Genomic DNA, 14,920 nt, shown 5'->3' with positions numbered 1-14,920 from the left:
TTGCCCAGATAGCCCTTCCTCCTGTCTTGACAATCCCAGACCAATCCTCAGGCTGGGATCAGAGGGCTGTCACATGAGACAGAATAGGCATAAGACAGCTCTGTCTGGACGGAGAAGAGTCCTAAGAAATCACCCAGCAACCTCTTAGAGCGAAGTCTTTCAAATCACCATCAGGCGTATCCGTTTATTTCCAAGTTCTCAAGCAAAGTGTCTGTCGTTTCTGAGGTTTGCGCTCTCCTCTTATCGGATATGTTCCCAAGTCTCTTGGTGCCTAAACAATCTCCTTCGCCCCTGCCCCAGCACACACGCCGTCTCTGCATATAGTTTTACTGGGAAATGTGGGTGCGAGAACAACGCGGCAAGCACAGACTTCGGGTCCCAGGGCAGGCCTTGTTTCCTCTGCACTTCACACCTATGTATCTCATGGGCCCTTTTCCCGGTCTTCAACAACCAATGGCGTCCCTTGTTCCTTCTGGAGATTTTCCTGCTGGATCACCTAAGCAGGAAATGGGAAGGCCTCTCAGATCAGCGCCGGGGTGGAAAAGGCCAGAAAGCTCTCTGCTTGCCTATAGACGTGGGGACATGCTATCAACTCTTACCCCAAACCACGCGCTGGGAAGCCCTCCGTGATGCGGGGTGCTGGAAGCTGGCATTAGAGGCCAGAGGGCTCCAAGACCCCCGCTCTCAGGCACGCACTGTAACCTAGCAGCCTACCACAAGCACCTCAAACCACCCATAAACTGGTGGAAGAAAAACAGGCGGGCAGAAGCAGCCCTAGATCATTTGTGTCAGTTTCTCCCACACCTTTCTGCCTCTCCGGACTCAGAAGTCAAGGTCAGCTGCGCTTCTCCCAAAAAGAGCGCACCGCCAAGGCAGGCACGCTGCACCGAGGTCGGGGTCCTGGGAAATATTCCCACCGGCCGAAGGCAGCCACGCCGCCAGGTCAAGGACACGGATCATTCCTCAGAAAGGGGTGGGGAGTGGAGTGGCGGGACGCTGCACGCCCTGGTGGCGCGCGGGACCCCCGACCCTGCGGTCCTGTCCTGGCTCCCAGGGAAAAGCGCAGCTGAGAGGACGCTAGCGTCAAGGCACCCTCGGGGCTCGGGTTGCAAACTCCCGCCACTACTCAGCCCCGCGCCAACTGCGCCACCACGCTCGGAGTCCCACTCAGTTCCTCGCCACCCCGCAGACCACAAAAACAAATCGCCGAGCTGCGGAAGGAGGAGGCGGGGCCGTCGGGCGCCCCAGGAGCGCGGCCCGGGAGAGAGGGGCGGAACGGGGTCAGGGCCGAGGCTCGGGCCGCGCCTCCCATTGGCCGGGATGCGGTGGGAAGCCGGGGCAGGCAGCCAGCGGGCGGGGCGGAGCTTGCCTGGCGCTCCGCCCCGCCCCTCCGGCCCCGCCCCCGCTCGCCCCGGCCCCGCCCCCGCCCGCTGTCCCACTCGCGCGGCCCTCGCGCCCTCCTGCGGGCGGGCCCTCCGAGTTTTTAAAGTGGGCTGGCAGCCGCGGAAGCCGGACATTCGAGAGCGGCCGGCGCACAGCCCCGGAGTCCCCAGCGCTCCGCCCCAGCTCTCCTGAGGCGGCCGTACAATCCTCGGCAGTGTCCTGAGACTGTATGGTCATCTCAGCGGCCGCGCCCGCCCGGCCCCGGATTCCCTCCAGCTCCCTCTCTTCGAGCCGCTCTTTTTGGCTGCTTGGTCGGTCGGTCGGTCTTGTTTTCTGCGAGATCCCGGGAAAGTGACTCCGGCTCGGGGATAAACGGAACTTGTGGTCCCCAGGCGCGGCTCTCTCCTTCGGCGTCTTCCAACCTCCTCCCACTCCTTTCCCCGGCCCCGCCTCCTCCTGCAGGTTCCTCCCTGTCGCCCCCTCCGCCCTCCTCCTCCGCACCTAGCCGGCCGGCCGCACGCTGCCACCTGACTGTGCGGGACGCACCGACCTGCGAGCGCTCGGGACCTTTCACACCTGCCGGGGCGACCGAGGGCCGCCAGGGCCACAGCGACGACAGCGGCCGCAGCCCCCGCGGGCTTCAGGGCAGCCGGGCGCCTCGGGGCTCGGAGGGCCACGGCGACGATGACAGCTGACAAGGAGAAGAAAAGGTAGGCGGGCGGGCGTCAGAGCGGGCGGGCGGCTCGCTCCCGGGCGCTGCCGGGGCCGCGCGGGGCGGGCGGGCGCGCCGAACACGGGCAGTTGCGGGAGGCGTGCTAGGGGGCTCAGAGGCCGGCGGAGCGCCCTTGGGGGCCGGGGGCGAGGGAGCGAACAGGTGCCGGCTCCGGGGACGCCGAGGCGCGGCTTCGCGGTGGAGTCGCGAACCGGGTAGTTAGTTGCGAGACCTTGAGGCACGGAGAGATGGCCCTGGAGGTCAGGGGTGCTTCCGCGGCGCCTTCCAGAGCCTGTTGTCCCCGGAGCACCGGGCCTCCCCGGCCAGTGGCCTGAGATATTTCCGAGTTCACACGGCCGAGCAGCAGACGCGCCTTTCCTTTCCCGAGACCCCCCGGGTCTCTTTGGGGTGCGCGTCTGCGTGGGTTCTGTGCCCCGGACGAACCAGGGATAAAGGGCAAAAGCGCGACTCGGGGACGCGTCCCGGTCCGAGGAGTCGGGGCGCGGCCAAGGGTCCCGTTCCAGGGGACATTCAAGTTTGTGGGACCCCGCTTCCTTCACCCTGCACCTAGGCTTCGCCAGAGGGTGGGTGGTGACCTGGATTGCCCCGTGGCTCAGTGCGCAGGGGTCGGAGGGCGACGCCGGGCCTCTCCGACTGTCCGACTGTGCAGACAGAGAAGGGCCAGCACGGAGGCCTGCCCTCGCCAACCTTTCCGCGCTGGGTGAGAGGCAGCGCTGGCGCCTCCTCCAAACCGGCCCGAACCTGGCGACACCCTACTCTAGGTGGGAGCAGAGCCGGGTGCGTCCTCGCCTCCTGCAGAACTTTGTAGCCGAGCCCTTTGCTCCTGTTTCGATCGCTGGGAGCCCGCGGCCGGAGCTCCCAGCGCTGCGCTCCCCCGGCGACCTGGCTGGGGGTGGCCGGAATCGAACGCGAGAAGGCGGAGTGGCGCGAGCCGCGGGAGATCCCAGGCTAGGCTGGAAAAGACGGGAGGCGAGGACCCGGCCCCGGAGCAGCTTGGCTTTTGTTTGTTTGGACTTCCACTTAGGGAGCTGAGCCAGGGACAGTGTATCCTCTGGTCGTAAGCGGTAGCTCCCACCTCAGGGCACCGATAAGGATTTGATAAACGCGAGCGATCGCACCCGTCCTGGCCGGGCGCCAGCTCCCTGCGCTGGCGGATCTCTAGGGGGAAGGTACTGAGTCCGGTCCTTGATTTCCCCATTGCTGCCCACCAGACAGCTCTGAGATGCGGAGTCCTTTCGGGGTAGAGAAGCACGGAAAAAAAGACTTAAGTTTCCACCTCAAGCTGTAAAGCCAATCAGCAAGTGATCGCAAACAGCCAAAACCTTGAAGTTAGACAGGCCAGAGCCGCCACGAGAACCTACTGAGAGTTTGATTACTGCGGTACCTATTGCCGAGATGCCGACTGTTGCCGAGATGAGGCCTGGTGCTGTGCTCATCAGTGTGAAGGGTTATCTTGCTCTTAGAACTGTCCGTCCCTGGGAGAAGCGGGAAAGCGCTTCTCGGGGCCCCGCTTGCAGAGCCTCCTTCGCAGAGGGCTGCGGGGAGTAGAGAGGGAGCTGCAACCCGAGGGGAAGAAAGTTGCATAATGACGCTACAGATTATCGACGACAGCGGCCACTTTAAGAACCAGGGCAAAACAGCCTGGGAACCTCCTCGGAGGCTGCCAGTGCCCCCGTGGTAGCCCGTGCCTGCAGGGATTCTTGTGTGTGTGTGTGGGGGGGGGGAGGGGTTACCGAAAAGCAGGGTGAGCAGTGTGGAGGTCCCTCACGGTCGGTCCAGAGTCCTGTGAGTAGCCAGTCATCCAACACCTGTTAGGATAATGGTTTCGAGACTGGTGGAGCTGCCTGGCTTCTTGGGGGGGGGGGGGGGGCATCAAGAGGTAGTTTAAAATTGTGAAGCAGGGAATTGAAAGTTGCTGTCCCTTCAGTGGCCGCGCCGAGCTACTCAGTGCTGCGGGAAATTGATGGGAGCAGTAGGGGTTCCCGGGTTGGTATTTCCATCCACTAGTGGTTCTGAAAAATTTGTATTTTTACTGGTTCAAGAGCTGTTTCTTCTCCAGAACATAATTGAACATTTGCATTGTTCATTCTAGAAACAGCCCCTCCAGAAGTCAGAAGGCTTGATTTGTTCTCAAACATCGCTCTGCGGGTGGATATTTTAATCCGTAATAACTAAGAGCCTGCCTTTTAATTGTTGGCTGGCCAGCAGGCTTTGATAGGGGGGCCCATTGGGAGGTCTCTTGAGTTTTGATGAAGCAGGGTTTTTGCCAGCCTGCCAGGGTTCCTGATTCTAGGGAGGGCTAAGTGTAGATGCTCTTAAGTGGGGATTTGCAGGGCAATTAAGATAAACACAAATGAGGTCCCTGGAAAGCCAGGGATCCAAGTCCAGGCCCCAAACCAGACTCTGGTCCAAGTACTTTAAGGAGTGCTGCTGGTACTTGGTGTCAGGGCAAGAGTGGACAGGGAACTGAAGACAGCAGGACCTTCAAGTGCCCAAACTATGGCTAGGTTCTCATGCCAGCTGGACTTAATTGTTGCTCTGTTAACGTGAACTCAAAGTCTGTCGGTTTTCCAAGTCAAGGAAACATAATGCTGGATGGCTTTCTCAAGTGAAGCTTATTTTCTAATTAGTGTCCCTCAACATTTGACAGCAGTTTTCACTGAATTACCAGAAATCTAGAATGGCGGAGAACTGGTGTATGATACTGTTAGCCCCGTCATGGAAACTGTACTTCAGACAGCTTTTGTAGAGTTTGTAAAAAGCATTGTGACTTCCAGGTTTTGTTTGTCTGTTTGTGGTAGTTTTATCGTAGGGCTTTAAGATTATTTTATAAACAAGCATGGAAGCCATAAACATATTTTCTCTTTCTGGATAAGGCCCAGGGAAGGTAAAATGCCTTCTCTCCTAACAGGGAAAAATAGTGCTGATAAGAATCAAAATGTTGCCTCCTTAGAGTCAGTTAGTATGTGGCCAGCAGAGCCCCCAGCCCTGGTATGCCTCTAGCCAGGGAGGATTTCCAAAGACTTAGTGCAGCTCACCCCCACCACCAGACCCCTGAACCTTCAAAACGGAGATTTACTTTCCTAGATAACTGTAAGAGCCTTCCAGCTGTGGCAGGTATGATGTCAACCCGTCAGTCTAAGGTGCTTTAAGTCTCTACAAACTTTGGAAAGTGTGAATCCACTACTTGAGGATCTTTTCTTTATTTCAGTTAGGGAAAACAAAACAAAACAAAAAAAAATCAATATGCAAACAAACAAACAAACATCCCTACTATTTTAGGGAGACTTCATTAGGCAAAGACAATGGGAGGACCCTCCTCAGTTCCTGCATGTATCAGATGCTTTGTGAAGTAGAGAGCATTCCACAGCCAGATGGTTGCACGGCACGCTTGGGTGCTTTCTCGGGGCTGGCAGCCTTGAGAAGGAACCAGTGTACCTTATTTACCCTGTGCACCAGTCTCTCCGCCTCTGTATATGTGTGTGTTTACATGGCGATTCCCAGTATGGCAGAAATCTACGATGGTAAGAGTTTAGAAATAGGAGGGACCGCGTAGGTAATTCTTAATGCTCTAGGACTTCAGTGTTTGAAAGTGCTGAGATTAATTCCTTCACGATTTAGGCCTTTCCACTTTTGAGGAAATCTTTTCTATTAATAGAAAATACTTTCTACTAAGTGTTTACTTGCTTTAAAACAACAAACAAACAAACAAAAAAATTCTCCCCCAGTTCTGTCCTGTCTCAATATAATAGTTTCCCTTTTCATTTTGCCCTGATGGCTCTTTCCTTAGTTTTGAGTCCTAAGGAAATTTTGTAGTATATAAACTACCAAGTTTTTACCATGTTGCTGAGTGAGTACTCTTTTCTCCCAGGCCTCACTATCTCTTACCTGTATTCCCCATTCCAGCCCCATGCTGGCGAGTCTCATGACAGTACTCAAACCAAGATGCTAACCAGTAAGGCAGCAACGGGTGCAGAGCAAATGCTCTTAGTCTGAAAAAAAAAAAGCTGAAAACTTAAGAAATGGGGAATATGTTCATTACTTTTAATTGCTTGGTCTGGGTCAGGGGCTGGACCACACAAGAAATCTTAGGTGTCAGCACCCATGTGATTTTTTTTTTCTTTTGTCGGGTTCAAATACCTGAAGCTGAAGAAGAGAAAGAAGAAGACACACTCTCTGAGTGGTGTCTCACCTGGTAACTGCACACACCATCCTTTAAATGCATTGGTGTAAGTGGGGAAGCTGGCTCGCAGGGTGCCTGAGGTAATGAGGGGTAGAGGCTGGCACCAGCATGAACTGGATCCCAGAGACGGTCTGGTGGTGGACGTTAGCACTTGGGGATAATATGGGCAAAGGCGCAGAGGCTTCAAGGGTGTTCTTCACCGTGCACGTTGACACTGCAGACAAAACGACTGCCGGATTTAACGGCCTGATTTACACATGTGCTTTGAGCGAGGAATATGGAGGCGAGGATGCTTGCCTCCACAGTGACAGCCGGAGGCTTCTGCTTCCACTGAGGACAGCGGTGAAGTTGGCTGTGACTCCACCAAGGCTGTGAAGGCTGTGGGCTCCTTTCTTCAAGCTCTGTAATGGGCTTCCAGGGTAGAATTCAGCCTCTAAAATTCCACAAAGTGTATGTTTTGTTCTTTTGGCCTTTTAAAAATGTTAATCTCAATCTTGCCTACCCATTAGGATTAAATCCAGAGCTTTGTACACGCTGGGACTGTACAAGTGTTCTCTACCACTGAGCTATATCCCCATCCCTTTTTCAGCTCCTAGCAGCTTTTCAAAGGTGGTGTGATCTGGAAGAGGCAAGGCCTTCTCCCTGGTTTTCTGTCTAGCAGCCAAGAACTGCCCTCCCTGAGTTTTAGGATCTTTCTATGGAGGCTACAGACTGCCTGCTCCTACTTTTCAGTGTCTTTTCCTGTCCTGGGGAGTGCTTATGAAAAGAAATTTATACTCACAATTTCCACTATTCTCCACTCTTTGGAGATTCTTTTGTACCCTAGAAATGGATGTGTTCTTAGGGGAAATGAGCCAATATATGCAGGAGGACAAGACAAACAGCTGAGCACCGAGTCCTCCCGTGCCAGTGCTGTCCTCAGAATTTTACACGGATTAACTCTCTTAATCCTTGTAACAACCCTGCGAGATAAGCCCTATTATTATCTTCACTTCACTGATGGGAACTCAGGTACAGCGAGGTTGCTGCTCCACGTCACAGGCATTATGGCAGCTGAGCCTCTTCTGGGCATGGTATCTCCAGAGTCCACACTCTCTCCCACCGTTCCGTGCCTCCTGGCCTTACCTAAGAGGCCCATAAAGCATTTAATACCATGTCTGAATGTGGTAAGCACTCTATAAATGATAACTTCTTTTGTTGCTGTGTTTATAATTATTATAATGACTTTTCTCTCGTGACTCATCCCTGTATCAAACCTCACACAGGCAGGAACTGAAGACCCAAAGCGTATTCCTGGAACCCCTGGAATTTTTTTTTATTTTTTAATAGATATTTCCCCAGCCTGGACAGGAGACAGTTCTCTACTGCCCCTGGAAGTTCAAAGCTTTCTGTCCACTCTTTGCTGGTGGCAAGACTTCAATTACTACCCAGTCTTCAGACTCCATTGTGCTGGGGAGGGGGGGTTGTTAGGAGCTCTTCCTCTGTGGCTTCTGAAGAACCATCTCCGAATCAAGATGTATAGGACTTCCTCTGATTCTTTTGATCTTTTGAAATTGCACGCACAGGAAGGAAAGAATGGATGGGGGGGATAAAGAGTAGTTACAATTGCTGTGATCATATTTTGTATTTTGATAGAGCCCTTTCTCTGGTGAGCACCACCAGTCCCTGTGCTAAGAACCTTGAGATCTTCTGGTATTTTCTTGCCACAAACCATGATTTCATTGAAACATATCATAATATCATAACACTTGTGGGCACGGTGTGTGCGGAGGAGTTGGGGGGTTAGCATCTATGGATATATACAGCTAGAACACGTGCTGTTTTCGAGTAGACTTTGTATATAGTTTAGTGTCAGTTCTGTGTCTGTTACTGAAAGACAGAACTGATCTGAAAACATGAGATTGAGGAAAATGTGGAGATCCATTGTGATTCCCAGAACCAAAGAGAGAAGTGTGACAGCAACCAGAGTGTTATGCATTTCTGATTGGTCTTTCTCTGCCTCATAGCTCAGGAAATACTGGTTTGCTTATGGCCTCAGGCTGTTTCCAGGAGCCACCAGCATGTCCTCCAGGCTCCTGTTATATAGTGTCTCCTACCAGAAAGCACAAGATTCTTTAAAGTTATAAGTAATCTGTATGCCAGGAAGCAGATACTTTGTCATACAGAACAAATTTCAGAAAGTGTGTGTGTGTGTGTGTGTGTGTGTCTGTGTCTGTGTGTGATGGCTCAGCACTTAAGAATACTTATTGATCGTACAGAAGACCTGGGTTTGGCTCCCAGCTCCCATGTGCTCATAATTGCCCCTAAGTCCCATTCCTGGGAGATCAGACACCAGCCTACAGAGGCACAGCAGTCCAGTGCACACACGTGAGTGTACACACATACTAAAAATAATATATATTAAAATAATACACACACATATATCCATGTATCCATCTGGCATTTTTTTAAGATTTCACAGTCATGGAAATGGAGTGTTAGAACTTTTCTATGTTCCCCCAGTGACTCGCTGCTCTCACCCTTCTAGTGGTAACTTCCAAATTAAAAAAAAAAAAAAAATTAATGTCATAGGTAAGTGCTAAGAATCAGATGATTCATGGTTTTCACCTTGTTAGACTGTGTAATCTAACATGTATCTACTGTGCTGTTCTATTGACCATGACATTCTGGAGGTTGACCGCTGCTGCCATGTTGGCTACCCCCAAATGCTAGGCCACAGCCACTGGCAATCTTAGACGTTAGTTAGGAGTTTTAGTAGCCTCTTTTGGTCTTCTTTTGGTTTGAAGTGCACAGTTAGCCTCTAACTGTGGGAAGTTAGTGGTTTGCTAAGAATAACAGGATACATAGGTTCCATCTAAGAAAGGTAAAAAATGTTTTCTAAATCGTTTAAAATGCTTCAGCTCTAGTGTATGATTTGGGATATGATTTGGGACGGGTAATGGTTTAAGCCAGTATGCTGTGTGTCTATCTGTGTAGTGTTCTCTCTGTCTCTTGATGGTGCGTTCTTGTTAACAAATATGCATACTTTACTCATGATTGAAAGCTCTTAGACTGTTGTGACTGTGTGAAATTTGTCCTGTCGGGGATGGGGGAGAGAGGACGGCACAATATCATCTTCTTGCCTTTGGGAAATGGATCTGCTGAAAGAACCAAACCATCTAAAGCCAAACCTAGACGTAGATCTATGTGTGGCAAGGCTGGGCCCCAGTTTACCACCTCAGCTCCTGGTTTTGTGTTGTGTTGTTTTATTGGGAGGGGGATAGTCAGGAACTCAAAGGAGCCACTCAAGCTGCAGCACTAACTCCTCTCATTACTAATGAGTAATTACAGCAAATATTTACAGGTCGCCTTCCTACCTTTATGACTTCCTGTTGGCTGAAGCACTTTGGAGTGTTGAGAAAGATTGTTCTGGAAAATACGTCATACACGGTTGCAGGAAAGAGTGCCTTTAAACACACACACACACACACACACACACACACACACACACACAGTTACTTGGTTTTGTTTATGAATCCATGTGGGAATAACAGAGAATTACACCTTCCAGGGGCTGAGAATCTTACTTTTCAAACTAAAGTTTTAAAAATCAATTCTCTACTACTATCTGTGTGAGGAAAGCAGGCTTGTGACGTTTTTAGAGCAACCAAGAAATAAGAAGACTGTGCGTGTTTATAAAGTAAAAGCTTCGGGTTGAAGCATAGCCATGACATAAATACTTTATGACCATGCCACCTCAACAATATTTTTTTTATGAACTGTGACCCCACAGTGCTTTCTGAATGAAAACAGTGCTTAATATTAAATATGTATATAAAAATATTAAATGTGCCACATGGGCAGTTTTCTGAGTTCCAGAAGTCCTGATAATGTTTATTTCTTACGAAGTTTTTTTTTTTTTTAATCAGTCTAGGGAAGTGACATTCTCAGTAAGTTTCTGTGAGCCACCATACCCTAGTGTTTCTCCCTGGTGTGTCCAAGAGTTCCCAGAGGCTATTTTAGAATGGCAGCCTTCACTCCAGCACTGGCCGAGGTCGATGCTGCTAATTTTGGTGTCTAGGGTAAAGGGAGAAAGAAAGCATGTGCAGAGCCAAGAGGCTTTCTTGTCCCAGGCTTAGAGCAGTGTGGTGTTACCAGACACACCACATTTCACCTTTAGACCTTTATTTGTGTACTTGCACAACAACTGTTTACCTAGATATCAAGATAAGGAAAATATGAAGGTCACATTTCACTGGTGACAAGGGAGCGTCTATAATTTTAACTCTATCACCGTGTGGCAGCAGTCTCTTTTATCCTACACCCAGGACTTCAGGGAATCAATGGTGGGTGTGGTGTAGAAGCCACGGCCCTTCTCAGTTTCTCTTTCTGGCTTTATTACTGCTGGTATGCTTTCTTGGCTCAGCCAATGTGCCCCACCCATTTGGTGCCTTTTGTGGTGGTCAAGGAGTTAGGGGAATTCTAGTGCACTCTGGAGTCATCTGCTGATCTATGGAAACTGGTTACCCATGCATTCACTAAAGAAAGACCCTGGCACCGACACAGTTTTCCTGGGCTCTCAGAAGATGTTTACCTGGTGCCAATACTGCCTTGTTTCCAGCCTTCTCCATTGTCTTGGGAGCACAGCATATTTTCCCTGTGGCAAGAGGGTTCTATCTGGACTTGGGTGCTTCTCTGAAGACCCCCAAGGGTTAGCTAAGTACTCAGAGCCTAAATAAAGAGCTAAGAACTTGACCCAAGGTCCTTCCCAAGAGGAAGCTATGTAACAGTTGACTTTGCTGGCAATGAGGAACCCACCCCTGCTCTCCCACTTGCTTTACTCATTATTATCCATGGTACCTCCTGAGTTCCGGTCACAAGCCTAGTTCCCCGGCCACGAAGGCATTGTCACAGTACTCATCCCTGTTGCTTCACATTAGTCCATGCTTGGATGGTTTTCCCCTATTTCTACCCAAATAGCTCACATTTTTTTTCCTGCCAGGAGCCTAAGCAATCTTGCCTTTAACAGAATGTCCCCTCCATTTGCTGTTACCTTCTGTTTATGTTTACCAAAGAGACGGTTATACTTCCTTGTTATCTAATGACATTTTATTTGTTCTTGCCTTTCCAGGAAGGGTGCACATAGCTAAAAAGCAGGGATGTCTGAGTTTCTGGTATAGCCTATAAAACATTGATCCTTTTCATTTCTCTCTGAAATCATGTTCCATTAAAAATACAAAATGGCTTTGTTGATGTCCCTTGGGTTAGTTACAAAGCTCACTCCTTAGGCTCAGCTGTCTTCATCCACACAATTTTCCTTCACCTGTTTCTGTTTAGAAAGAAAAAAAAAGAAAGATAAATGGGGTGGTTGGGTGAACTAGATGAGCATTATTTGCTATCAAATGCAAGGATCAGGCAGCTTAGTGGGATAATACTTAACATCGAGAATGCACAAGATTGTAAGGCAAATACCAGCTAAACAGTAGAATTCCCCAGATTAACTCAGAAGTTAACAAATTGCCAGGTAGGAAAATTATGCAGATAGATACCAGCTCTCAGAAAGGGTATCAGTCTTCCTGGAAATCAGTCTCTGGTTAGAAGCACATTGTGTAGTCTTCTATCAATTTGGTGTTCTGTCTGAATTTTCAAATTTGCATCATGATTTTAAAACTTGTTATCTATCTCCATTTTAGATGGAATTCGGGAATAGGGGGACCTTAGTGCAGAGAGATGGATAACACAGGCAGAACCCTTGCCTCAGATCATCTTACGCCATCCTTATTTGATACCACCATGTAGGTGATGAGGTTTGTGGTAATGCCCTGTACTGAGTGTACACATTTATAGGTGATGTACTAATTTGGGGCTGTGCTGCACAGAAAGATCACAAGAGGCATTTGATGGTTCAGGTCCCTTCAAATGACTTGTTTAAACCAGTGTGTGGTGGTTCACACTGATGCGTATCCTAGCTGCATCTTCTAGGATGTTGCCATCTTGTTATGGAGTAAAAACTAGTCCAGATAAGGCATTGAGGCAGGAGTGGGAAATGGGTAGGAATTGAGAGCATTAAATAAGACCTCAGTCTTGAAGATTAGAATTTGGGTTTGCACCAGGGGCTACTGTGGGCCACTCCAATGGAGATGGACTAGGAATGAGCAGATGGGAAGTGGAAGGAAGCAGAGTTCACAGGAAAGGGCTGGTGAGTGCTCCTTTCAACACTGAACCAGTAGCTCTTGTAATAGAAGAGATGGGGCCTGGGCCTGAGCTAGGAAATTTGGGGACAGGCCTTCTCAAGTCAGTTTGATGGAATCTTTAGCCTGCCTCTTCTGGGGACATTAGAAGCTATTCATTAGAAGCATTTTCATTCTCCTTCTCCCATGAACCTAGCTAGGGTGTGAACACTTAGGAATGACTGATCCTTCATAACAGTGACCTGAAAGCACTGCACCCATAGATCTTAGAGAATCAGCCACCATTCAGGTACACACTTCCTTTTTTCTTGCACTACTACTGGGGAGTAGTAGGTGTTAGAATTCAGAATGGGAACTGGAAGGAGGGGGTGGCTTGCTATTGCCCTAAAGCGGCATCGCCCTTCATCCTCATGTTCTCACTCTGACAGAAAGCCTTTGTCCCCTTGGGGATTTGATAAGGCCATTCATCCATCCCTTCTTGCCACTTCTCCTCAGAGAAAGATAAGACATCCCTTGAGCACCTAGCACGTGGAGGAGGTTGGTGGCCAAGGCCAAGTCAAATCTTTCCTTTTGTTCCTCTCTACTCTTCATCACACACCCCGCCCAGAATGCTCTGGCCAAGTTGTTCCGTGACCTTCTCCTTTTCTGTTATGTAGCCACACCACTCCCTAAAACCCAGCTCTGCTCTTCTGGGTCCAATGGTGCCAGAGGAGTGGGGGAAGAAAAGGAATCGTCTTTCGGAGTCACCTGGGTAGGACAGTTGGAGATCTTTCCTCTCCAAAAGCAGGTGTAACCTTTTCCCCAGAAGAATTTAGAAGCACTGAAGGTCACAGCTAAACATTTGTGGGCCAGGAGTTGGTCAAAGATCCCAGGGACATCAGAAGCCAGCAACTCTGATCCTAGTTACATTACCTTACCCTTTCCAACAGCAGTTCAAGGGAAGCTAGAGCGCCTCAATGCTTGGAGCTTACAATTTAACCTCAAAATGACAACTGTATGTCTCAACTCTTATTTTCTGTTCTGCAGTACTTGTATAATGGAGAAACTGCTGCCCAGTCCTGGCAGTTCTGTTAGGTCAGTGGTTTGCTTTAACATGTCTAGTGTGTAAACATCATGCCTGGGCCTGGAGAAGAGTCTTCTGGAGCAAGGAGGCCAGATAGGGACAGGAGACAGCGGAGCTTTGCAGCACAGCACAGACTTATCTAGGGGCTAGGTGAGGCTTTGGGTGTGTGCCTCTGGAAGCTTCCGGAAGCTCTAAGAAAACCCCAAGATCTCAGATCTCGTCATACTATAAATGTGAGTCTAGAGTCAACATTCATAAGGGGCGTCAGGAAAAGGAAGACGCGTTAGCCAAGTTCACCTGTGACTAGACAGCTGTGAACCTGTGAGTGGCTCCATGTCAGTGCATCTGTGTTCATCTTCTAAATGTGTTTTTTAATATGCAAATGTGTTTGCATGTGTGTGTGACACATGTGTTCAGGTACCCGCAGAGAACAGAAGAGGGAGTTGGATCCCCTGGAGCTGGAATCACAAGTGGTTGTGAGCCACTGGGCCTGGGTGTTTGGACTGGGCCTGGGCCCTCTGCAAAAGTAGTCTGTGGTCTTAACTGCTAAGCCTCCATGTTCATTTTCTTTTCCCAAGTAAAAGGTCCTTAAACAAAAAATCTACCTTTGCTTCTCCTGAATTCATATCGAGTTCTGCCCTGCCTCCGTCGGTGAGGTGCAAGGGCCTGAGCATATCTCAAGCTAGTGTGCTTCCTGCCTTCTCTAGCTCACTCTAGGCTGTGAGGCAATCCAGGGGACTAGAGGTCCCAGGCAGCTCTTCAGATGACTGAACGTGGATCTCTCCACCCCAAGCCATTTCTTAAGCACTTTAGAAACTGTATTTCATCTCGATCAATGGGTGCCTTATGGTTCTGGCCACCTGTAGTTTCTTGTATAGTTGAAAATACCACAACAAGGGTGGTGGCTTCACCTTACTTCTCCTTGAGTTGGTCTCCAGGGCCCTTGTTTATTTTGGGGAGTGACAAGCTTTCTCCCACTTGAATTCCTTTGCTTCCAATAGCGTCAGAATGACCACAAGCATTCTGTGTTTCTTCGCTTTTGTTTTGCCAGATTCTAAATGCGGTAGGGCCACCTTTTCTTGTTTTGTGTCCCAGGCAAAGCTGGCCTCCCCATGAAGTTCAAAGCTGCTTTCATGAGTCTTTAGCAGTCTGAAGGACTGCTCTAGATTGTCCTCTGGTTTGCGTGACCTAGGATGGAGATTTCACGTCCCTGTGTGTCTCTCCTGGGTGGTAGATATATGTGCTCCTCTTTCTCTGAATACCATTAAGGGATTAAAGCTAGGTAATGTTTTAATAAGACCACATATTTTAAAAGAGTATATTTAAAAGCTCATTTTGTAAGCATTATCTCAATGGAAAGAACTTTGAAAAGTATAAAGTACAAACCT

At 49.5% G+C, this 14,920-nt stretch overlaps 1 protein-coding gene across 1 annotated transcript in view; it reads left to right on the top strand.

The window, feature by feature from the left end:
* The first annotated feature begins 1,503 nt into the window (after positions 1-1,503).
* Epas1 (endothelial PAS domain protein 1) overlaps positions 1,504-14,920 on the top strand; it is a 79,539-nt gene continuing 66,122 nt past the window's right edge. The window contains exon 1 of the mRNA XM_021643571.2: positions 1,504-2,093. Coding sequence (XP_021499246.1) covers positions 2,068-2,093 — 26 coding nt within the window. The 5' untranslated portion in view covers positions 1,504-2,067. The remainder of the gene's footprint in view (positions 2,094-14,920) is intronic.

Source organism: Meriones unguiculatus, chromosome 1 (assembly GCF_030254825.1).
Source record: "Meriones unguiculatus strain TT.TT164.6M chromosome 1, Bangor_MerUng_6.1, whole genome shotgun sequence".
NCBI lineage: Eukaryota > Metazoa > Chordata > Mammalia > Rodentia > Muridae > Meriones > Meriones unguiculatus.
Note: the sequence above shows the minus strand (reverse complement) of the source record. Positions and strands in the feature narration are given on the sequence as shown.